General features: G+C 32.2%; 1 protein-coding gene across 1 annotated transcript; it reads right to left on the bottom strand.

The window, feature by feature from the left end:
* Positions 1-62: 62 nt before the first annotated feature.
* On the bottom strand, positions 63-27,094 carry arl8 (ADP-ribosylation factor-like 8). The gene is made up of 6 exons (XM_041065401.1): positions 26,722-27,094; positions 24,334-24,394; positions 24,106-24,253; positions 2,767-2,850; positions 2,433-2,584; positions 63-1,733 (listed from the first exon to the last, which is right to left on the bottom strand). Exons 1-6 carry the CDS (start codon positions 26,765-26,767, stop codon positions 1,685-1,687), a joined length of 540 nt encoding a protein of 179 aa, XP_040921335.1. The 5' UTR covers positions 26,768-27,094; the 3' UTR covers positions 63-1,684.

Genomic DNA, 27,094 nt, shown 5'->3' with positions numbered 1-27,094 from the left:
GGAAACCGTAAAATATTCACTAAAACTACCTTGTTAGGGGGGAAAACTGTTGAGCCTTAAAGTTCAAAACAAACTTTTATTGAAAACAAAACAGAAATACAGTACATGACCCAGACTATACACCACCACACTGACAGTATAAGATCAGTTCCCTTGCTTTGTGAGATCAAGGTAAATACTTTGTAAACCTTAATGCTGCAAAGAGTCTGGGGGCTGCACAGTTCACCTCTTCCCTTTTGGCCACTATGGAACTTGGTTTCAAAGTGACACGTGCATAGATCTGTTAGCAAGTTCAAGGAATTCTTATACCGCGTTGAAGAGGGAAACGTGGGTAAAAAAATCATGAGTAGGCTGTCAGATTCATACACAGTCCTCCAGACATTCACAACAGCTTAGTTAAGGCTGAGGATCAAGCATTGTAACTATACGATGGCCAAAATATTGATTTAAGATCTTAATGCTACTAAACCACTGAACACTCAAGTCAAAGTGGTTAAAGAGCAATGACTTCTCATAAATGTGTGGCACCTATTCGATGGCGGATTATTCTGATCACTTGGTTAAAAAGTACAAAACGTTTTAAGAGGACTATGTGCCAAAATGGCGGCAGAAAATTAAAGAAATGTTTCTGTTAGGATGCAGTGGATAGGTCACACACATTTGTGGAGCACCAATGATCATCAAAACAGGTCTAGATGCTTACCTGCAATGAGCAACAAAACAAAGCTGTCTATAAAAGCAAAAGAATAAAATTAAATTTAAAAAAACATAATGCATCAGTGACACAGCTGTTTAAATTTAAAATACTGTTGTTAAAACAGAGCTTTGTACTTGCATTTGAAGTCATGTTTCAGCCATTTCGTGGGTTTTCTAAATTAATTAAATAGCTGAGATAATTTGTTCCAAAGGTTAGATTAAGGAAAAACTCTGCATGCCAACACTTTGAATTGAGACAATTTGGCTTAATAACATACAAGTACAGGCTCAAAGTTAATTAAATGAAAAAAAAAAAGATGATTTAAAATTTCACCACATTTCAATACGGCACCAAAAACTGTAGCTTATGAAACTGAAATGACATGTAACAGATATTGAGAATGAAAAAAAAAAAATCATCATGAGAACATTATAGTGTAAAACTCCCAATGAGCTCTGTGCAAAACTTGGTGCCACCATCACCATCAAATAGTTTTGTGATACTGCTGTAATCCCTTTGTTTGTCCTGCTAAAATTTACCTGAACGTGAACAAACTTGTACAGAGGCATAAAGAATAATTGAGCTGCATTGAATTTTCCCATCCATGTGACGTTTATGGCATACTCTGAAATGATATGGTGTAATGTAACATGATATGTATGTAGTGTAAATGATCAGTGTCCAGTGCAGCCCTGTCTTGCAACTGGACGGCCTCAGGACTGAAATAATCGTCCTCTCCTCCATTACTGGAAAAAAAAACAACTTCTCGTTCCATAACCAGGTCAGTTCATAAGTTCTGGTCAGGGAGAAGCATCGGCTCCACTGTAACAATTAGACGCACCGGTGCGGCCGTACTGTGCCGTCTGCAGAGGTCAAAGTCCAACTTTGTCATTAAAAAAAGAAAAATGAAAAAGTAACAATAAGCCAGCTGTTTTGCCACCGTGTGGGTGGTGCAGGTAGTCAGGCCATCAACGGCTGAGGGAGGGGCTATCTGAGCCCAGCTCTGGAGGTCATCCATTCAAGACCTTGGCATAAACTGGAAAAAAAAATGAAGATGTTGGAGGCGGAAAAATGTGCTTACTTCTGACATATTTATAAACAGGTTACAATGACTTCCTTTGTTTATCCTTTGTTTGTTGTCTTCAGGTATTTAAAACAAAGCAGACACATCAGCTGTGGGTCAACAGAAGTAATGGGCGGATGAAGCTATGAGGCTTTCCTTTTGTTTTCTGCAAAAACAAAGATCTGAAGCTTCAGGGATTTAAACTCAGCAGGCACAGTGACATCTGGTGGTTTGAAACACTCACAGCAGCCGGTCAAGACTGGAGTCGTGTTCTCATACTAATGATTATGTCTCTCTAGCGTATTGTAAGTATAATATACTAGAAAACAATTTAAGTTGTGTATAACAGAGTTACTTGTGTAACTGCTGCCAATCATGGCTCTGTAAGAAAATCTGGGTACATTTTTTTTTCTAAACAACTGAGTTTTTGTTTTGTTTTACTCTTGCTTGGAAAACATGGTATTAATTATAACGTGCCTCCTTTAGAAGATCAATTAAGAACATCTGTATAGTAATTGTGACTCAGAGTCTGGCAGCTGGACAAGGTTGGGATCACGGTGAGTTGCTGGAGCTTCATCAATGTCTAATCCCTGAGTTAATTAAAATTCTGCTCCCCACAGGCATACACTGCTGTCTGCCACAGTTTGGAAAATACCAACAGATGTGTCTTACCCCTCTCCTGTAAGTGCGCAGCAGGACTGTATGTGCCAGGGGTGGTCTTTGATGGAGCTCAGGGTGAGGTATTTGGAGATCTCCGCTGCAGACATACAGTCCTTCATATCCTGCTTGTTGGCGAATATCAACACAGCTGCTTTCCGCAGGTCCTGAGGGAGACGGAGGGAGAGGACAGAGAACAATGAGACCATAACCCTGCTCTCCACAATGCAGCCGAGTGGAAAGGACTGACTGTGGCACAAAATCAATGTCCATTACAAAAAACAGAGTCAGTTTTGTGTAGCCTGCTTCCTTATTGCCATACTGGGACGTGTTAGGATGAGAGTTTTACCTCATGAGCCAACATCCTGTAGAGCTCCTCTTTAGAGATGGCCAGCCTCTCTCTGTCTGTGCTGTCCACCACCAGGATGATGAACTGCAAAAGAAAAAAAAAAAATCACACTGAGCGACCTCTTTTCAAAAGACATTTACAGCAATGAATGGCAACACAGCGGGTGGGCATTTCCAGGCCAAGAGCCTCACAATGGGAACTGGTGACTGCTATGCTAATAGCCTTCTTTAAATGACAGAGCGACCCTGTATGACAAAGGACCAAAGGCATGTTAATTCTGTGATGTGAGAGACGCCATTTAAACCAGGGCAACGACTCAGGAAAAGGACACTTTCTGCATTACGAGCAAATGAGTCAAAACGTGTTATCCAACATGAATGTGACCCAGATCACAACCAGGGTGTTACACGACTGCTCGACGCTGGCAATAAAGGGTGGACACAGGTTTCTATAGTAACTGCAGGGCTCCAAGTAACCCGTAGTAAGTCTATTGTAATAGATGTTTATGGCTTGTAGACCACTCAGTAATAAATTCTTCATTTCTTTAAGGCAAAGAATCTTGAATGTCAAAACAGTTCAGTTCAGTCGTTGTTAAAACTACATAAATGATCAAGCAAAAAAAAAAAACCATCCACCTGCTTCATCACATCTCAACATTGCACTGCAACAACCTCTGCTGTTGTTTGTTGAAATAATAATGTCGAAGAAGAGTGAATGAAAGATATGGTCAGGATGCAGGCTGATAAAAATTTGTTGGGAAACATTTTACTTTATTCTTATTTACCATACTTTTTTTTAAATATTCAGGTTTAATGCATATGTGTGTTCATGTGTCAAATGTCAAGTCAAATGGCTTTCTAAACTTTTTTTTTTTAATCTCCTACACATCTGCCTCTGCTCTCTTGTTCTTTCTCCCCTTCTTCTCTTGGGCTGACCCCAGCTTTGCTTTTCATACAGGCCCCTTTATGAAAAGGTGACCTCCGATCTCTGAATTGGGTTGCCCCTGCTGCCTTCTGTGCTCTGAACAAACACACCAGCTGCCACGCTCAGGAGGAAAACAGCTGCTGGACTTCAGCCCCACTCCTTTGGTATGACGTTTTTTTTTTACATTTTACGGCCTTAGTAAAAGTTGACATTTCTTGGCCTGTTTTGAAGCTTAACTATACTATGACATGTTTGGCATATTTTGAGGCCTTACTATACGATGACCATTTTTATGACATTTTGAGGTCAAAAAAAAGTATGACTTTTTTTGGCCGATTTTGACGCCTTACTATACTTTGACGTTTTTTATGACATTTTGAGGCCAAAAACAAGTATGACTTTTTTTGGCCGATTTTGACGCCTTACTATACTATGACGTTTTTTAAGACATTTTGAGGCCAAAAAAAAGTATGACTTTTTTTGGCCGATTTTGACACCTTACTATACTATGACGTTTTTTATGACATTTTGAGGTAAAAAATTTTTTTGACTTTTTTTGGCCGAAAAAAACGCCATACTATACTATGACGTTTTTTATGACATTTTGAGGTAATAGAAATTTTTGAATTTTTTTGCCCGAAAAAAACGCCATACTATACTATGACGTTTTTTTATGACATTTTGAGGTGAAAAATTTTTTTGACTTTTTTTGCCCGAAAAAACCCCCATACTATACTATGACGTTTTTTATGACATTTTGAGTTCAAAAAATTTTTTGACTTTTTTTGGCCGATTTTGATGCCTTACTATACTATGACGTTTTTTATGACATTTTGAGGTGAAAAAAATGTTTGACTTTTTTTGGCCGAAAAAAAGCCCATACTATACAATGACGTTTTTTATGATATTTTGAGGTGGAAAAATTTTTTGACTTTTTTTGGCCGATTTTGACGCCTTACTATACTATGACGTTTTTTTGGCATTTTGAGGTAAACATTTTTTTTGACTTTTTTTGGTGGAAAAAAACGCCATACTATACTAGGACATTTTTTTATGACATTTTGAGGTCGAACAAAATTTTGACTGTTTTTGGCCGATTTTGACACCTTACTATACTATGACGTTTTTTATGACATTTTGAGGTGAAAAAATTTTTTGACTTTTTTTGGCCGAAAAAAACACCATACTATACTATGACGTGTTTTATGACATTTTGAGGTCGAACAAAATTTTGACTTTTTTTGGCCGATTTTGACGCCTTACTATACTATGACGTTTTTTATGACATTTTGAGATGAAAAAAATTTTTGACGTTTTTTGGCCGATTTTGACGCCTTACTATACTATGATGTTTTTTATGACATTTTGAGGTGAAAAATTTTTTTTGACTTTTTTTGGCCGATTTTGACGCCATACTATACTATGACGTTTTTTATGATATTTTGAGGTGGAAAAATTTTTTTACTTTTTTTGCCCGAAAAAAACGCCATACTATACTATGACCTTTTTTATATTTTGAGATGAAAATTTTTTTTGACTTTTTTTGACCGAAAAAAACGCCATACTATACTATGACGTTTTTTATGACATTTTGAGGTGAAAAATTTTTTTGACTTTTTTTGGCCGAAAAAAACGCCATACTATACTATGACGTTTTTTATGATATTTTGAGGTGAAAAATTTTTTTGACTTTTTTTGACCGAAAAAAACGCCATACTATACTATGACGTTTTTTATGATATTTTGGTGGAAATTTTTTTTGACTTTTTTGGCCGAAAAAAACGCCATACTATACTATGACGTTTTTTATGACATTTTGAGGTCGAAAAAATTTTTTAATTTTTTTGGCCGATTTTGACGCCTTACTATACTATGACGTTTTTTATGACATTTTGAGGTGAAAAAATTTTTTGACTTTTTTTGGCCGAAAAAAACGCCATACTATACTATGACGTTTTTATGACATTTTGAGGTGAAAAAAATTTTTGACTTTTTTTGGCCGACGTTTTTATGACATTTTGAGGTGAAATTTTTTTTTGACTTTTTTTGGCCGAAAAAAACGCCATGCTATACTATGACGTTTTTTATGACATTTTGAGGTGAAAAATTTTTTTGACTTTTTTTGGCCGAAAAAAACGCCATGCTATACTATGACGTTTTTTATGACATTTTGAGGTGAAAAAATTTTTTGACTTTTTTTGGCCGAAAAAAACGCCATGCTATACTATGACGTTTTTTATGACATTTTGAGGTGAAAAAATTTTTTGACTTTTTTTGGCTGAAAAAAACGGCATACTATACTATGACGTTTTTTATGACATTTTGAGGTCGAAAAAATTTTTGACTTTTTTTGGCCGATTTTGACGCCTTATTATACTATGACCTTTTTTATGACATTTTGAGGTGAAAAAATTTTTTGACTTTTTTTGACCGAAAAAAACGCCATACTATACTATGACGTTTTTTATGACATTTTGAGGTGAAAAACATTTTTGACTTTTTTTGACCGAAAAAAACGCCATACTATACTATGACGTTTTTTATGACATTTTGAGGTGAAAAATTTTTTTGACTTTTTTTGGCCGAAAAAAACGGCATACTATACTATGACGTTTTTTATGACATTTTGAGGTGAAAAAATTTTTTGACTTTTTTTGGCTGAAAAAAACGGCATACTATACTATGACGTTTTTTATGACATTTTGAGGTCGAAAAAAGTTTTTAATTTTTTTGGCCGATTTTGACGCCTTACTATACTATGACGTTTTTTATGACATTTTGAGGTGAAAAAATTTTTTGACTTTTTTTGGCCGAAAAAAACGCCATACTATACTATGACATTTTTTTATGACATTTTGAGGTGAAAAATTTTTTTGACTTTTTTTGCCCGAAAAAAACGCCATACTATACTATGACGTTTTTTATGACATTTTGAGGTGAAAAATTTTTTTGACTTTTTTTGGCCGAAAAAAACGCCATACTATACTATGACGTTTTTTATGACATTTTGAGGTGAAAAAATTTTTGACTTTTTTTGGCCGAAAAAAACGCCATACTATACTATGACGTTTTTTATGACATTTTGAGGTCGAAAAAAATTTTGACTTTTTTTGGCCGATTTTGACGCCTTACTATAGTATGACGTTTTTTATGACATTTTGAGGTGAAAAAATTTTTTGACTTTTTTTGGCCAAAAAAAACGCCATACTATACTATGACCTTTTTTATGACATTTTGAGGTGAAAAAATTTTTTGACTTTTTTTGACCGAAAAAAACGCCATACTATACTATGACGTTTTTTATGACATTTTGAGGTGAAAAATTTTTTTGACTTTTTTTGGCCGAAAAAAACGCCATACTATACTATGACGTTTTTTATGACATTTTGAGGTGAAAAATTTTTTTGACTTTTTTTGGCTGAAAAAAACGGCATACTATACTATGACGTTTTTTATGACATTTTGAGGTCGAAAAATTTTTTTAATTTTTTTGGCCGATTTTGACGCCTTACTATACTATGACGTTTTTTATGACATTTTGAGGTGAAAAAATTTTTTGACTTTTTTTGGCCAAAAAAAACGCCATACTATACTATGACGTTTTTATGACATTTTGAGGTGAAAAAATTTTTTGACTTTTTTTGCCCGAAAAAAACGCCATACTATACTATGACGTTTTTTATGATATTTTGGTGGAAATTTTTTTTGACTTTTTTGGCCGAAAAAAACGCCATACTATACTGTAACGTTTTTTATGACATTTTGAGGTCAAAAAAATTTTTGACTTTTTTTGGCCAAAAAAAACGCCATACTATACTATGACCTTTTTTATGACATTTTGAGGTGAAAAATTTTTTTGACTTTTTTTGACCGAAAAAAACGCCATACTATACTATGACCTTTTTTATGACATTTTGAGGTGAAAAATTTTTTTGACTTTTTTTGGCCGAAAAAAACGCCATACTATACTATGACGTGTTTTATGACATTTTGAGGTCGAAAAAAATTTTGACTGTTTTTGGCCGATTTTGACACCTTACTATACTATGACGTTTTTTATGACATTTTGAGGTGAAAAAATTTTTTTCACTTTTTTTGGCCGAAAAAAACGCCATACTATACTATGACGTGTCTTATGACTTTTTGAGGTCGAAAAAAATTTTGACTTTTTTTGGCCGATTTTGACGCCTTACTATACTATGACGTTTTTTATGACATTTTGAGGTGAAAAAATTTTTTGACTTTTTTTGGCCGAAAAAAACGCCATACTATACTATGACGTTTTTATGACATTTTGAGGTGAAAAATTTTTTTGACTTTTTTTGGCCGAAAAAAACGCCATGCTATACTATGACGTTTTTTATGACATTTTGAGGTGAAAATTTTTTTTGACTTTTTTTGGCCGAAAAAAACGCCATGCTATACTATGACGTTTTTATGACATTTTGAGGTGAAAAATTTTTTTGACTTTTTTTGGCCGAAAAAAACGCCATACTATACTATGACGTTTTTTATGACATTTTGAGTCCAAAAAAACTTTTGACTTTTTTTACTCGGAAAAAACGCCATACTATACTATGACGTTTTTTGACATTTTGAGGTGAAAAAATTTTTGACTTTTTTTGCCCGAAAAAAAAACGCCATACTATACTATGACATTTTTTATGATATTTTGAGGTTTAAAAAATTTTGACCTTTTTTGGCCGAAAAAAACGCAATACTATACTATGACGTTTTTTATGACATTTTGAGGTCATAAAAATTTTTGACTTTTTTTTGCCTATTTTGACGCCTTACTATACTATGATGTTTTTTATGACATTTTGAGGTTAAAGAAATTTTTGACTTTTTTTGCCCGAAAAAAACGCTATACTATACTATGACATTTTTTTATGACATTTTGAGGTGATAAAATTTTTTGACTTTTTTTGGCCCATTTTGACGCCTTTCTCTACTATGACGTTTTTATGATATTTTGAGGCCATAGTAATGTATGACTTTTTTTAGTTTTAAGTATTTTTTTGATTACTTATTAGCTCCTCATTGTTCATCTGGACAACAAACTGGAGTGGTCCACAAACACTGATGCTGTCTACAGGAAAGCCATGAGTAGAGTTTACTTCCTTAGGAGACTCAGGTCCTGCAGTGTTTGCAGCAGGATGCTCCACATATTCTACCAGTCTTTTATGGCGAGCACCATCTTCTTTGCTGTGGTGTGCTGGGGTGCTGGCATTAAAGCAACGGATGCCAATAGACTGGATAAACTCATCAAAAAGGCAGGGTCTGTTGTTGGCTTTAAACTTGCCAACCTGGAGGAGGTGGCATGGGACAGAATGCTGTCAAAGCTGAGGACAATCATGGACAGTCCCACCCACCCGCTCCATAAAACTGTGAACAATTTGGGAAACAGGTTCAGCAACAGAATCCTGCTCTAAGGAACAATACAAGAAGACATTCCTGCCGTCCGCCATCAGACACTACAAAACACCTGTATCTGTGCTGTGCTCACAAACGTGGACTAATGCATTATCTAGGGTGCCCTACAAATCGCAGTTGCATTAACTGTATATATATATATGTTATATATATTGTATGTGTATATATATAATTATGTGTGTGTCTATATGTTGTATATATATATATATATATATATATATATATATTTATTTATTTATGTTTATGCAATTGTCATCTGCTATGTATGTATGTGTATATAAGACCCCCTCCTGTATAAACTGTAATTCTTTTCCAAGTTTATTGTTCCTTTATAGAGTGTATTTAAGGTCTCCTTGTGACTGCTGCTACAAACGAATTTCCCCACGGGGATTAATAAAGTATCTCAATCTATATTTTTCGCCGATTTTGACACCTTACTATACTATGACGTTTTTTATGACATTTTGAGATGAAAAATTTTTTTGACTTTTTTTGACAGAAAAAAAAGCCATACTATACTATGACGTTTTTTAGGACATTTTGAGGTGAAAAAATTTTTTGACTTTTTTGGCCGAAAAAAACGGCATACTATACTATGACGTTTTTTATGACATTTTGAGGTGAAAAAAATTTTTGACTTTTTTTGGCCGAAAAAAACGCCATACTATACTATGACGTTTTTTATGACATTTTGAGGTCGAAAAAATTTTTGACTTTTTTTGGCCGATTTTGACGCCTTACTATACTATGACGTTTTTTATGACATTTTGAGTCCAAAAAAATTTTTGACTTTTTTTAATCGGAAAAAACGCCATACTATACTATGACGTTTTTTGACATTTTGAGGTGAAAAAAATTTTTGACTTTTTTTGGCCGAAAAAAAACACCATACTATACTATGACGTTTTTTATGATATTTTGAGGTCGAAAAAATTTTGACCTTTTTTGGCCGAAAAAAACGCCATACTATACTATGACGTTTTTTAAGACATTTTGAGGTGAAAAAATTTTTTGACTTTTTTTGGCCGAAAAAAACGCCATACTATACTATGACCTTTTTTATGACATTTTGAGGTGAAAAAAATTGTTGACTTTTTTTGGCCGAAAAAAACGCCTTACTATAATATGACGTTTTTTATGACATTTTGAGTCCAAAAAAAATTTTGACTTTTTTTACTCGGAAAAAACGCCATACTATACTATGACGTTTTTTATGACATTTTGAGTCCAAAAAAAATTTTGACTTTTTTTTACTCGGAAAAAACGCCATACTATACTATGACGTTTTTTGACATTTTGAGGTGAAAAAAATTTTTGACTTTTTTTGGCCGAAAAAAACGCCATACTATACTATGACGTTTTTTATGACATTTTGAGGTCGAAAAAAATTTTGACTTTTTTTGGCCGATTTTGACGCCTTACTATACTATGACCTTTTTTATGACATTTTGAGGTGAAAAAATTTTTTGACTTTTTTTGGCCGAAAAAAACGCCATACTATACTATGACGTTTTTTATGACATTTTGAGGTGAAAAAAAATTTTGACTTTTTTTGGCCGAAAAAAAACGCCATACTATACTATGACGTTTTTTATGACATTTTGAGGTCGAAAAAAATTTTGACTTTTTTTGGCCGATTTTGAGGCCTTACTATACTATGACGTTTTTTATGACATTTTGAGGTGAAAAATTTTTTTGACATTTTTTGGCCGAAAAAAACGCCATACTATACTATGACCTTTTTTATGACATTTTGAGGTGAAAATTTTTTTTGACTTTTTTTTGCCGAAAAAAACGCCTTACTATACTATGACGTTTTTTATGATATTTTGAGGTCGAAAAAATTTTGACCTTTTTTGGCCGAAAAAAACGCCATACTATACTATGACGTTTTTTATGACATTTTGAGGTGAAAAATTTTTTTGAATTTTTTTGGCCGAAAAAAACGGCATACTATACTATGACGTTTTTTATGACATTTTGAGGTCGAAAAAAATTTTGACTTTTTTTGGCCGATTTTGACGCCATACTATACTATGACCTTTTTTATGACATTTTGAGGTGAAAAAATTTTTTGACTTTTTTTGGCCGAAAAAAACGCCATACTATACTATGACGTTTTTTATGACATTTTGAGGTTAAAAAAAATTTTGACTTTTTTTGGCCGAAAAAAAACGCCATACTATACTATGACGTTTTTTATGACATTTTGAGGTCGAAAAAAATTTTGACTTTTTTTGGCCGATTTTGACGCCTTACTATACTATGACGTTTTTTATGACATTTTGAGGTGAAAAATTTTTTTGACATTTTTTGGCCGAAAAAAACGCCATACTATACTATGACCTTTTTTATGACATTTTGAGGTGAAAATTTTTTTTTCTTTTTTTTGCCGAAAAAAACGCCATACTATACTATGACGTTTTTTATGACATTTTGAGGTTAAAAAAAATTTTGACTTTTTTTGGCCGAAAAAAAAACGCCATACTATACTATGACGTTTTTTATGACATTTTGAGGTCGAAAAAAATTTTGACTTTTTTTGGCCGATTTTGACGCCTTACTATACTATGACGTTTTTTATGACATTTTGAGGTGAAAAATTTTTTTGACATTTTTTGGCCGAAAAAAACGCCATACTATACTATGACCTTTTTTATGACATTTTGAGGTGAAAATTTTTTTTGACTTTTTTTGGCCGAAAAAAACGCCATACTATACTATGACCTTTTTTATGACATTTTGAGTCCAAAAAAAATTTTGACTTTTTTTACTCGGAAAAAACGCCATACTATACTATGACGTTTTTTGACATTTTGAGGTGAAAAATTTTTTTGACTTTTTTTGCCCGAAAAAAAACGCCATACTATACTATGACGTTTTTTATGATATTTTGAGGTGAAAATATTTTTGACTTTTTTTGCCCGAAAAAAGCGCCATACTATACTATGACGTTTTTTGACATTTTGAGGTGAAAAAAATTTTTGACTTTTTTTGCCCGAAAAAAAAAACGCCATACTATACTATGACGTTTTTATGACATTTTGAGGTGAAAATTTTTTTTGACTTTTTTTGGCCGAAAAAAACGCCATACTATACTATGACGTTTTTTTATGACATTTTGAGGTCGAAAACATTTTTGACTTTTTTTGGCCGATTTTGACGCCTTACTATACTATGACGTTTTTTATGACATTTTGAGGTGAAAAAAATTTTTGACTTTTTTTGGCCGAAAAAAACGCCATACTATACTATGATGTTTTTTATGACATTTTGAGGTGAAAAAAATTTTTACGTTTTTTTGGCCAATTTTGACGCCTTACTATACTATGACGTTTTTTATGACATTTTGAGGTGAAAAAAAGTTTTGACTTTTTTTTCCCGAAAAAAAACACCGTACTATACTATGACGTTTTTTATGATATTTTGAGGTCGAAAAAATTTTGACCTTTTTTGGCCGAAAAAAACACCATACTATACTATGACCTTTTTTTATGACATTTTGAGGTGAAAAAATTTTTTGACTTTTTTTGCCCGAAAAAAAAACGCCATACTATACTATGACGTTTTTTATGACATTTTGAGGTCGAAAAAATTTTTGACTTTTTTTGGCCGATTTTGACGCCTTACTATACTATGACGTTTTTTATGACATTTTGAGTCCAAAAAAAATTTTGACTTTTTTTACTCGGAAAAAACGCCATACTATACTATGATGTTTTTTGACATTTTGAGGTGAAAAAAATTTTTGACTTTTTTTTCCCGAAAAAAAACACCATACTATACTATGACGTTTTTTATGATATTTTGAGGTCGAAAAAATTTTGACCTTTTTTGGCCGAAAAAAACGCCATACTATACTATGACGTTTTTTATGACATTTTGAGGTGAAAAAAATTTTTGACTTTTTTTGGCCGAAAAAAACGCCATACTATACTATGACCTTTTTTATGACATTTTGAGGTGAAAAAAATTTTGACTTTTTTTGGCCGAAAAAAACGCCATACTATACTATGATGTTTTTTATGACATTTTGAGGTCAAAAAAATTTTTAAGTTTTTTTGGCCAATTTTGACGCCTTACTATACTCTGACGTTTTTTATGACATTTTGAGGTGAAAAAATTTTTGACTTTTTTTGGCCGAAAAAAATGTCATACTATACTATGACGTTTTTTATGACATTTTGAGGTGAAAAAATTTTTTGACTTTTTTTGGCCGAAAAAAACGCCATACTATACTATGACGTTTTTTTATGACATTTTGAGTCCAAAAAAAATTTTGACTTTTTTTACTCGGAAAAAACGCCATACTATACTATGACGTTTTTTGACATTTTGAGGTGAAAAAAATTTTTGACTTTTTTTGCCCGAACAAAAACACCATACTATACTATGACGTTTTTTATGATATTTTGAGGTCGAAAAAATTTTGACCTTTTTTGGCCGAAAAAAACACCATACTATACTATGACCTTTTTTTATGACATTTTGAGGTGAAAAAATTTTTTGACTTTTTTTGCCCGAAAAAAAAAACGCCATACTATACTATGACGTTTTTTATGACATTTTGAGGTCGAAAAAAATTTTGACTTTTTTTGGCCGATTTTGACGCCATACTATACTATGACGTTTTTTATGACATTTTGAGGTCGAAAAAATTTTTGACTTTTTTTGGCCGATTTTGACGCCTTACTATACTATGACGTTTTTTATGACATTTTGAGTCCAAAAAAAATGTTGACTTTTTTTACTCGGAAAAAACGCCATACTATACTATGACGTTTTTTGACATTTTGAGGTGAAAAAAATTTTTGACTTTTTTTTCCCGAAAAAAAACACCATACTATACTATGACGTTTTTTATGATATTTTGAGGTCGAAAAAATTTTGACCTTTTTTGGCCGAAAAAAACGCCATACTATACTATGACGTTTTTTATGACATTTTGAGGTGAAAAAAATTTTTGACTTTCTTTGGCCGAAAAAAACGCCATACTATACTATGACGTTTTTTATGACATTTTGAGGTCGAAAAAAATTTTGACTTTTTTTGGCCGATTTTGACGCCTTACTATACTATGACGTTTTTTATGACATTTTGAGGTGAAAAATTTTTATGACTTTTTTTGGCCGAAAAAAACGCCATACTATACTATGACGTTTTTTATGACATTTTGAGGTGAAAAAATTTTTTGACTTTTTTTGCCCGAAAAAAACGCCATACTATACTATGACATTTTTTTATGACATTTTGAGGTGAAAAATTTTTTTGACTTTTGCCCGAAAAAAACGCCATACTATACTATGACGTTTTTTATGACATTTTGAGGTGAAAAAAATTTTTGACTTTTTTTGCCCGAAAAAAACGCCATACTATACTATGACCTTTTTTATGACATTTTGAGGTGAAAAAAATTTTGACTTTTTTTGGCCGAAAAAAACGCCATACTATACTATGATGTTTTTTATGACATTTTGAGGTCAAAAAAATTTTTAAGTTTTTTTGGCCAATTTTGACGCCTTACTATACTATGACGTTTTTTATGACATTTTCAGGTGAAAAAATTTTTGACTTTTTTTGGCCGAAAAAAATGCCATACTATACTATGACGTTTTTTGACATTTTGAGGTGAAAAATTTTTTTGACTTTTTTTGGCCGAAAAAAACGCCATACTATACTATGACGTTTTTTATGACATTTTGAGGTCGAAAAAAATTTTGACTTTTTTTGGCCGATTTTGACGCCTTACTATAGTATGACGTTTTTTATGACATTTTGAGGTGAAAAATTTTTTTGACTTTTTTTGCCCGAAAAAAACGCCATACTATACTGTGACGTTTTTTATGACATTTTGAGGTCGAAAAAAATTTTGACTTTTTTTGGCCGATTTTGACGCCTTACTATACTATGACGTTTTTTATGACATTTTGAGGTGAAAAAATTTTTTGACTTTTTTTGGCCGAAAAAAACGCCATTTATACTATGACCTTTTTTATGACATTTTGAGGTGAAAAAATTTTTTGACTTTTTTTGCCCGAAAAAAACGCCATACTATACTATGACGTTTTTTATGACATTTTGAGGTGAAAATATTTTTGACTTTTTTTGCCCGAAAAAAACACCATACTATACTATGACCTTTTTTTATGACATTTTGAGGTGAAAAAATTTTTTGACTTTTTTTGCCCGAAAAAAAAACGCCATACTATACTATGACGTTTTTATGACATTTTGAGGTGAAAAAATTTTTTGACTTTTTTTGGCCTAAAAAAATGCCTTACTATACTATGACGTTTTTTATGACATTTTGAGGTGAAAAAATTTTTTGACTTTTTTTGGCCGAAAAAAACGCCATACTATACTATGACCTTTTTTATGACATTTTGAGGTGAAAAAAATTTTGACTTTTTTTGGCCGAAAAAAACGCCATACTATACTATGATGTTTTTTATGACATTTTGAGGTCAAAAAAATTTTTAAGTTTTTTTGGCCAATTTTGACGCCTTACTATACTATGACGTTTTTTATGACATTTTCAGGTGAAAAAATTTTTGACTTTTTTTGGCCGAAAAAAATGCCATACTATACTATGACGTTTTTTGACATTTTGAGGTGAAAAATTTTTTTGACTTTTTTTGGCCGAAAAAAACGCCATACTATACTATGACGTTTTTTATGACATTTTGAGGTCGAAAAAAATTTTGACTTTTTTTGGCCGATTTTGACGCCTTACTATACTATGACGTTTTTTATGACATTTTGAGGTGAAAAATTTTTTTGACTTTTTTTGGCCGAAAAAAACGCCATTTATACTATGACCTTTTTTATGACATTTTGAGGTGAAAAAATTTTTTGACTTTTTTTGCCCGAAAAAAACGGCATACTATACTATGACGTTTTTTATGACATTTTGAGGTGAAAAATGTTTTTGACTTTTTTTGCCCGAAAAAAAAACGCCATACTATACTATGACGTTTTTATGACATTTTGAGGTGAAAAAATTTTTGACTTTTTTTGGCCGAAAAAAATGCCATACTATACTATGACGTTTTTTATGACATTTTGAGGTGAAAAAATTTTTTGCCTTTTTTTGGCCGAAAAAAATGTCATAATATACTATGACGTTTTTAATGACATTTTGAGGTCGAAAAAAATTTTGACTTTTTTTGGCCGATTTTGACACCTTACTATACTATGACGTTTTTTTATGACATTTTGAGTCCAAAAAAAAATTTTGACTTTTTTTACTCGGAAAAAACGCCATACTATACTATGACGTTTTTTGACATTTTGAGGTGAAAAAAATTTTTGACTTTTTTTGCCCGAAGAAAAACACCATACTATACTATGACGTTTTTTATGATATTTTGAGGTCGAAAAAATTTTGACCTTTTTTGGCCGAAAAAAACGCCATACTATACTATGACGTTTTTTATGACATTTTGAGGTGAAAAAAATTTTTGACTTTTTTTGGCCGAAAAAAACGCCATACTATACTATGACGTTTTTTATGACATTTTGAGGTCGAAAAAAATTGTGACTTTTTTTGGCCGATTTTGACGCCTTACTATACTATGACGTTTTTTATGACATTTTGAGGTGAAAATTTTTTTTGACTTTTTTTGGCCGAAAAAAACGCCATACTATACTATGACGTTTTTTATGACATTTTGAGGTGAAAAAAATTTTTGACTTTTTTTGCCCGAAAAAAACGCCATACTATACTATGACATTTTTTTATGACATTTTGAGGTCGAAAAAAATTGTGACTTTTTTTGGCCGATTTTGATGCCTTACTATACTATGACGTTTTTTATGACATTTTGAGGTGAAAAATTTTTTTGACTTTTTTTGCCCGAAAAAAACGCCATACTATACTATGACATTTTTTTATGACATTTTGAGGTGAAAAATTTTTTTGACTTTTGCCCGAAAAAAACGCCATACTATACTATGACGTTTTTTATGACATTTTGAGGTGAAAAAAATTTTTGACATTTTTTGGCCGAAAAAAACGCCATACTATACTATGACCTTTTTTATGACATTTTGAGGTGAAAAAAATTTTGACTTTTTTTGGCCGAAAAAAACGCCATACTATACTATGATGTTTTTTATGACATTTTGAGGTCAAAAAAATTTTTAAGTTTTTTTGGCCAATTTTGACGCCTTACTATACTATGACGTTTTTTATGACATTTTCAGGTGAAAAAATTTTTGACTTTTTTTGGCCGAAAAAAATGCCATACTATACTATGACGTTTTTTGACATTTTGAGGTGAAAATTTTTTTTGACTTTTTTTGGCCGAAAAAAACGCCATACTATACTATGACGTTTTTTATGACATTTTGAGGTCGAAAAAAATTTTGACTTTTTTTGGCCGATTTTGACGCCTTACTATAGTATGACGTTTTTTATGACATTTTGAGGTGAAAAATTTTTTTGACTTTTTTTGCCCAAAAAAAACGCCATACTATACTGTGACGTTTTTTATGACATTTTGAGGTCGAAAAAAATTTTGACTTTTTTTGGCCGATTTTGACGCCTTACTATACTATGACGTTTTTTATGACATTTTGAGGTGAAAAAATTTTTTGACTTTTTTTGGCCGAAAAAAACGCCATACTATACTATGACGTTTTTTATGACATTTTGAGGTGAAAAATTTTTTTGACTTTTTTTGGCCGAAAAAAACGCCATACTATACTATGACGTTTTTTATGACATTTTGAGGTGAAAAAATTTTTTGACTTTTTTTGGCCGAAAAAAACGCCATACTATACTATGACCTTTTTTATGACATTTTGAGGTGAAAATTTTTTTTGACTTTTTTTGGCCGAAAAAAACGCCATACTATACTATGACGTTTTTTTATGACATTTTGAGGTCGAAAACATTTTTGACTTTTTTTGGCCGATTTTGACGCCTTACTATACTATGACGTTTTTTATGACATTTTGAGGTGAAAAAAAATTTTGACTTTTTTTGGCCGAAAAAAACGCCATACTATACTATGATGTTTTTTATGACATTTTGAGGTGAAAAAAATTTTTACGTTTTTTTGGCCAATTTTGACGCCTTACTATACTATGACGTTTTTTATGACATTTTGAGGTGAAAAAAAGTTTTGACTTTTTTTGGCCGAAAAAAACGCCATACTATACTATGACGTTTTTTTATGACATTTTGAGGTGAAAAAAATTTTTTGACTTTTTTTGACCGAAAAAAACGCCTTACTATACTATGACGTTTTTTATGACATTTTGAGGTGAAAATTTTTTTTGACTTTTTTTGGCCAAAAAAAACGCCATACTATACTATGACGTTTTTTATTATATTTTGAGGTGAAAAAATTTTTTGACATTTTTTGGCCGAAAAAAACGCCATACTATACTATGACCTTTTTTATGACATTTTGAGGTGAAAATTTTTTTTGACTTTTTTTGGCCGAAAAAAACGCCATACTATACTATGACGTTTTTTATGACATTTTGAGTCCAAAAAATTTTTTGACTTTTTTTACTCGGAAAAAACGCCATACTATACTATGACGTTTTTTATGACATTTTGAGGTGAAAAAAAATTTCGACTTTTTTTGGCCGAAGAAAAACACCATACTATACTATGACGTTTTTTATGATATTTTGAGGTCGAAAAAATTTTGACCTTTTTTGGCCGAAAAAAACGCCATACTATACTATGACGTTTTTTATGACATTTTGAGGTGAAAAAAAATTTTGACTTTTTTTGGCCGAAAAAAACGCCATACTATACTATGACGTTTTTTATGACATTTTGAGGTCGAAAAAAATTGTGACTTTTTTTGGCCGATTTTGACGCCTTACTATACTATGACGTTTTTTATGACATTTTGAGGTGAAAATTTTTTTTGACTTTTTTTGGCCGAAAAAAACGCCATACTATACTATGACGTTTTTTATGACATTTTGAGGTGAAAAAATTTTTTGACTTTTTTTGCCCGAAAAAAACGCCATACTATACTATGACATTTTTTTATGACATTTTGAGGTGAAAAATTTTTTTGACTTTTGCCCGAAAAAAACGCCATACTATACTATGACGTTTTTTATGACATTTTGAGGTGAAAAAAATTTTTGACATTTTTTGGCCGAAAAAAACGCCATACTATACTATGACCTTTTTTATGACATTTTGAGGTGAAAAAAATTTTGACTTTTTTTGGCCGAAAAAAACGCCATACTATACTATGATGTTTTTTATGACATTTTGAGGTCAAAAAAATTTTTAAGTTTTTTTGGCCAATTTTGACGCCTTACTATACTATGACGTTTTTTATGACATTTTCAGGTGAAAAAATTTTTGACTTTTTTTGGCCGAAAAAAATGCCATACTATACTATGACGTTTTTTGACATTTTGAGGTGAAAAATTTTTTTGACTTTTTTTGGCCGAAAAAAACGCCATACTATACTATGACGTTTTTTATGACATTTTGAGGTCGAAAAAAATTTTGACTTTTTTTGGCCGATTTTGACGCCTTACTATAGTATGACGTTTTTTATGACATTTTGAGGTGAAAAATTTTTTTGACTTTTTTTGCCCGAAAAAAACGCCATACTATACTGTGACGTTTTTTATGACATTTTGAGGTCGAAAAAAATTTTGACTTTTTTTGGCCGATTTTGACGCCTTACTATACTATGACGTTTTTTATGACATTTTGAGGTGAAAAAATTTTTTGACTTTTTTTGGCCGAAAAAAACACCATACTATACTATGACCTTTTTTTATGACATTTTGAGGTGAAAAAATTTTTTGACTTTTTTTGCCCGAAAAAAAAAACGCCATACTATACTATGACGTTTTTATGACATTTTGAGGTGAAAAAATTTTTTGACTTTTTTTGGCCGAAAAAAACGCCATACTATACTATGACCTTTTTTATGACATTTTGAGGTGAAAATTTTTTTTGACTTTTTTTGCCCGAAAAAAACACCATACTATACTATGACCTTTTTTTATGACATTTTGAGGTGAAAAAATTTTTTGACTTTTTTTGCCCGAAAAAAACGCCATACTATACTATGACCTTTTTTATGACATTTTGAGGTGAAAATTTTTTTTGACTTTTTTTGGCCGAAAAAAACGCCATACTATACTATGACGTTTTTTTATGACATTTTGAGGTCGAAAACATTTTTGACTTTTTTTGGCCGATTTTGACGCCTTACTATACTATGACGTTTTTTATGACATTTTGAGGTGAAAAAAATTTTTGACTTTTTTTGGCCGAAAAAAACGCCATACTATACTATGATGTTTTTTATGACATTTTGAGGTGAAAAAAATTTTTACGTTTTTTTGGCCAATTTTGACGCCTTACTATACTATGACGTTTTTTATGACATTTTGAGGTGAAAAAAAGTTTTGACTTTTTTTGGCCGAAAAAAACGCCATACTATACTATGACGTTTTTTTATGACATTTTGAGGTGAAAAAAATTTTTTGACTTTTTTTGACCGAAAAAAACGCCTTACTATACTATGACGTTTTTTATGACATTTTGAGGTGAAAATTTTTTTTGACTTTTTTTGGCCGAAAAAAACGCCATACTATACTATGACGTTTTTTATTATATTTTGAGGTGAAAAAATTTTTTGACATTTTTTGGCCGAAAAAAACGCCATACTATACTATGACCTTTTTTATGACATTTTGAGGTGAAAATTTTTTTTGACTTTTTTTGGCCGAAAAAAACGCCATACTATACTATGACGTTTTTTATGACATTTTGAGGTGAAAAAAATTTTTACGTTTTTTTGGCCAATTTTGACGCCTTACTATACTATGACGTTTTTTATGACATTTTGAGGTGAAAAAAAGTTTTGACTTTTTTTGGCCGAAAAATACGCCATACTATACTATGACGTTTTTTTATGACATTTTGAGGTGAAAAAAATTTTTGACTTTTTTTGACCGAAAAAAACGCCTTACTATACTATGACGTTTTTTATGACATTTTGAGGTGAAAATTTTTTTTGACTTTTTTTGGCCGAAAAAAACGCCATACTATACTATGACATTTTTTATGACATTTTGAGGTGAAAAAATTTCTTGACGTTTTTTGCCCGAAAAAAAAACGCCATACTATACTATGACGTTTTTTATGACATTTTGAGGTGAAAAAATTTTTTGACTTTTTTTGGCCGAAAAAAACGCCATACTATAATATGACGTTTTTTATGACATTTTGAGGTGAAAAAATTTTTTGACTTTTTTTGGCCGAAAAAAACGCCATACTATAATATGACGTTTTTTATGACATTTTGAGGTGAAAAAATTTTTTGACTTTTTTTGGCCGATTTTGACGCCTTACTATACTATGACGTTTTTTATGACATTTTGAGGTGAAAAAAAATTTTGACTTTTTTTGGCCGAAAAAAACGCCATATTATACTATGATGTTTTTTATGACATTTTGAGGTGAAAAAAATTTTTACGTTTTTTTGGCCGATTTTGACGCCTTACTATACTATGACGTTTTTTATGACATTTTGAGGTGAAAATTTTTTTTGACTTTTTTTGGCCGAAAAAAACGCCATACTATACTATGACCTTTTTTATGACATTTTGAGGTGAAAAAATTTTTTGACTTTTTTTGACCGAAAAAAAACGCCATACTATACTATGACGTTTTTTATGACATTTTGAGGTGAAATTTTTTTTTAACTTTTTTTGGCCGAAAAAAGCGCCATACTATACTATGACGTTTTTTTATGACATTTTGAGGTGAAAAAAATTTTTGACTTTTTTTGCCCGAAAAAAAAAACGCCATACTATACTATGACGTTTTTTATGATATTTTGAGGTCGAAAAAATTTTGACTATTTTTGGCCGAAAAAAACGCCATACTATACTATGACGTTTTTTTATGACATTTTGAGGGCAAAAAAAATTCAGACTTTTTTTGGCCGATTTTGACGCCTTACTATAACTATGACCTTTTTTATGACATTTTAAGGTGAAAGAAAAATTTTGACTTTTTTTGGCTGAAAAAAAATGCCCTACTATACTATGACCTTTTTTGACATTTTGAGGTGAAAAAATTTTTTGACTTTTTTTGGCCGAAAAAAACGCCATACTATACTCTGACGTTTTTTTATGACATTTTGAGGTGAAAAAATTTTTTGACTTTTTTTGGTTGAAAAATTTTTTGACTATTTTTGGCCGATTTTGATGCCTTACTATACTATGACGTTTTTTATATTTTGAGGTAAAAAAAATTTTTGACTTTTTTTGGCCAAAAAAAACGCCATACTATACTATGACATTTTTGACATTTCGAGTTGAAAATTTTTTTTGACTTTTTTTGCCCGAAAAAAACGCCATACTATACCATGACGTTTTTTATGACATTTTGATGTCGAAAAATTTTTTGACTTTTTTTGCCCAAAAAAACGCCATACTATACTATGACGTGTTTTATGACATTTTGAGGGCAAAAAAAATTCAGACTTTTTTTGGCCGATTTTGACGCTTTACTATACTATGACCTTTTTTATGACATTTTAAGGTGAAAGAAAAATTTTGACTTTTTTTGGCCGAAAAAAAATGCCCTACTATACTATGACCTTTTTTGACATTTTGAGGTGAAAAAAATTTTTGACTTTTTTCGCCCGAAAAAAACGCCATACTATACTATGACGTTTTTCATGATATTTTTAGGTTGAAAAAAATTTTGACTTTTTTTTCCCGAACAAAACGCCATACTATACTATGACGTTTTTTACGACATTTTGAGGTCGAAAAAATTTTTGACTATTTTTGGCCGAAAAAAAATGCCCTACTATACTATGACCTTTTTTGACATTTTGAGATGAAAAAATTTTTTGACTTTTTTTGCCCGAAAAAAACGCCATACTATACTATGACGTTTTTTATGATATTTTGAGATTGAAAAAAATTTTGACTTTTTTTTCCCGAAAAAAACGCCATACTATACTATGATGTTTTTTACGACATTTTGAGGTCGAAAAATTTTTTGACTATTTTTGGCCGATTTTGATGCCTTACTATACTATGACGTTTTTTATGACATTTTGAGGTGAAAAATTTTTTTGACTTTTTTTGTCCGAAAAAAAACGCCATACTATACTATGACGTTTTTTACGACATTTTAAGGTCGAAAAATTTTTTTGACTTTTTTTGGTCGATTTTGACGCCTTACTATACTATGACCATTTTTATGACAATTTGAGGCCAAAAAAAAGTATGACTTTTTTTGGCCGATTTTGACGACATATCGTGGTATGACGTTTTTTATGACATTTTGAGGTCAAAAATTTTTTTGACTTTTTTTGGCCGATTTTCACATTTTTTGGCCGATTTTTTATGACGTTTTTTATGACATTTTGAGGCCAAAAAAAAGTATGCCTTTTTTTGGCCGATTTTGACATTTTTTGGCCGATTTTTTTATGACCATTTTTATGATATTTTGAGGCCAAAAAAAAATTTGACTTTTTTTGGCCGATTTTGACGCCTTACTATACTATGACCATTTTTATGATATTTTGAGGTCAAAAATTTTTTTTGACTTTTTGTGGCCGATTTTGACGCCTTACTATACTATGACGTTTTTATGACATTTTGAGTTCATATAAAAGTAAAAGTATGACTTTTTTTGGCCCATTTTGACGTCTTAGTATTCTATGACGTTTTTTATGACGTTTTGAGTTTTAAAAAATTTTTGACTTTTTTTGGCCCATTTTGACGCCTTACTATACTATGACGTTTTTTATGACATTTCGAGTTGAAAATTTTTTTTGACTTTTTTTGGCCCATTTTGACGCCTTACTATACTATGATGTTTTTTGGCATATTTTGAGGCCATATTAAAGTGTGACTTTTTTGGCCTATTTTGAAGCCTTACTATACTATGAAATTGTTTATGACATTTTGAAGTCTTATTATTACTATTACTAAGCCTCTATTTCTCACCTCTGTATTTGAGTAGTAGGTGTTCCAGGAGGATCTGAGCGACTCCTGCCCTCCTATATCCCACATCAGGAAGTGTGTGTTCTTCACCACTATTTCTTCAACATTACTTCCGATGGTGGGAGACGTATGGACCACCTCGTTCATCAGACTTAATAAAACAGAATCACAGTGTTTTTGAAGGTTTAGGCAAACGGAATAAGGAGGGAATTTAACAGCAAATCTACTTACAACTGGTAGAGTATAGTGGTTTTCCCTGCGTTGTCTAGTCCAACAATTATCACTTTGTGCTCTGCAAAACAGATACAGAACATTAACAGTGTGTTTTCAGTCACCTATGAAAAACACTGTCTTCAACAGGACATCATTATCAAGAAAAAACTCATGTAAATGAATCGCTTCACTGTCGCTCAGTGTAAAAATAATATGTGGCATATAGTAGTAGTCATAAAGTATATCTTGTTTCAGTCTATACAATGTGTTCATGTCATTCACTGCTGCCCATTCAAAATCATAAATGCTGAACTTCCTTCCTTCCTCAAAAATTCCTGACCTCGTTTTTTTTTTTTTTTTTTTTTCTTCCAAGCATCCCCAAAACTACAGTAAATCCCAACCATTCATTAAAACCAGCGAGCAAGGCTTTGGCGAATGTCAAGCAGCCAAACACCACAGCCTGAACGCGGGATCAGAGGTGACACGTACATGCTAAAATATCCCTCTTCAGTGTTTTGACTTTTCCGGCCGTCGGAGGCCTCTGGCTGCCAGCGAGGAAGGAAGTCTGGTCAGAGGGCCTTTTAGTTTCCACTGTCTTTGTGCACCAAACTGGCTTTTGGAGGATGTTTCATGTCTATTGCTTCCTTTAAGAGGAGCTACCCTGTGATGATCCTGACAACACAACTGAATAGAAATGTCGCCTTTAACATCAAAGTTCAAATGCTGTTAAACAGTATTTACTCTTTTACTGTAATCAGTTTATGTTGAGTAGTGTTTCACAATGCAATTACATAATTGCCAGAACCAGTGTTTTTGGTTTGATTAACTAGTTCTCTGGTAATTATGCTGTGTTGATTACATGTATTTAGACACGAGCCTGTGTCTAATGATTTCACTCAGGCCTCGCTGTAATCTCTTTAAGTGAGTGAAACCTGACTCTGGGAACAGTGTAATCCAGAAATAGGGAACTGATGCGGGTATCCTTCCAGGCCAGAGCAATAAAGAGAAAAAGTCGCTCTACATCATTTGACAATAATGACCATTTGAGCAGAACAGAACACGACAATGCTCAGTGTCAGTTATCATTTAACTTCAAACAGAACGAGATTCTTTATTAATCAGAGTGAACCTTACTTCAGCTCATAAAATTCTCTTTCCAATTTCTTTATTATAACTAAAAACAATTTATAACTAAAAACAATACTGTCTTATTGTAGGAAAACCACCATATCAGCCAGGAAAATGTTGCTGGATATCTAACTAATAACTTATTGTATATTATGAGAAGATTCAATTTTCCTTTTTTCTTTTGATTTTCCAATTTGATGCTTTAAGCTGACGTAGTGTGATCATCTAGGCTCTTTGTTGCCTTTTCACCCTCAGTTTATTACATTTATTAGTCAGCAACCATGTGCAAAAAACATTCATCTCATACAAGGAGAAGAGATGTACTGTACCAGATTTAACTACTGGCTAATTTCCATCTGCAGTCTGTGGGCAGGCATACACAAGCTCTAACACAACTAATGCATTTGAAACAAATACATGATTTTAATGAACTCAATCATTGATCCAAACATGCAGTCAAATTTGGAGTATTACACCAAAGGCTATGCAACTTGTATTTAAAATAATTGAGCTGCAACAGTTAGCTGATTAATTGATGACGTGATAAAAAGAAAATTAACCAGCAACCAATTTGATAATCAATCTTTTTTTTTTCCAAATAATTGTCATTTTTAGCTTCAAATGTGAGGATCTCATGCTTGGTTTTCCCAATACATCTCAGAAGACTGAACATATTTGGATTTTGAGCTGTTGGTCACAGAAAAAAAGACATTTGAAAACAAAATAATAATAATCAAAGAACAATAAAATAATAAGATTAAATAAATGATAATGAAAACAACTGTTGCTGTCTTAAGAACAAATTCAGATTCAAGATACAATACATACACTTATTTCCAAGTGAAGCAATTTGCTCAATAGAAAAATTGAAGTATCTACATTAAACAAGCTTTCCAGAAAGTCGTGGAAAAGTTATGCAATGTGATGTGTCCTGGAAAGTGAGTTAAAGCTGACTGACAACTCGATGAAAACGCTCTTGAAGGCTTACGGTGACTTAAGGTAATCGTGTTGGTTGAGAAAGTGATAAACAGATTAACTAGCAGCGTGGCTGGTGGCGTTTTGGGAAGCTGCAGTTTAAATGGCTGTTCTGACTTGCAAGTTAAACAAAGACAGTTCAGGTGTCAGAGCAGCCTGAGTCTTCAAGTCACACAATTTTCCCCAGTGTGTTCTTGTGGCTTTGGCTGCTCACTTCAAGCTAACGGGCTAACAGTTCACATTATCCCCGGTTGAGCGGCTAGCGGGAGGTTAATGAGCCGTAACAATTTCACCGACACCCACCTTGGTTACAGAAGAAGCTCCACAGTTTGGCGAATATGAGGCCCATCGTTTAGGTCAATACCAGTGACCGACTGTCCGTCCGTGCGCCCGTCCGTGCGTCCGTCCGTCCGTCCGTTAGCAGAGTGGGCAGCAGCACCGAGCCTCTCTAGCTGGATGATCTCTTGTCCGCAAAACACCTAACCGACCTTTTCAACGCAGACTCCATGCGCCCCGGCAACATCTAAAACCTAACGAGCAGTAACACAGAAGAGGTGACTTACTGACGAGCGTTTAAAGTGTCGCTAAAGCCTCTACAAGTCGTACGAACACAGGGTGTTTAGAGCATCTCCGTGTTGACTCCGCTCGCTCGGCTCCTGCTGCCCGTTAGCTGCTG

This window comes from Toxotes jaculatrix, chromosome 20 (genome assembly GCF_017976425.1).
Source record: "Toxotes jaculatrix isolate fToxJac2 chromosome 20, fToxJac2.pri, whole genome shotgun sequence".
NCBI lineage: Eukaryota > Metazoa > Chordata > Actinopteri > Toxotidae > Toxotes > Toxotes jaculatrix.
This window is presented reverse-complemented; position numbering and strand designations above follow the sequence as displayed.

Excerpts from the sequence above, each read along its gene's own strand:
- arl8 (XM_041065401.1), bottom strand. The coding sequence starts at position 26,767 with ATGGGCCTCATATTCGCCAAACTGTGGAGCTTCTTCTGTAACCAAG. Across the intron at positions 24,254-24,333 it reads ACCACTATACTCTACCAGTT|TCTGATGAACGAGGTGGTCC; the intron begins GTAAGTAGATTT and ends TGTTTTATTAAG. Across the intron at positions 2,585-2,766 it reads ACAGGATGTTGGCTCATGAG|GACCTGCGGAAAGCAGCTGT; the intron begins GTAAAACTCTCA and ends CGTCTCCCTCAG.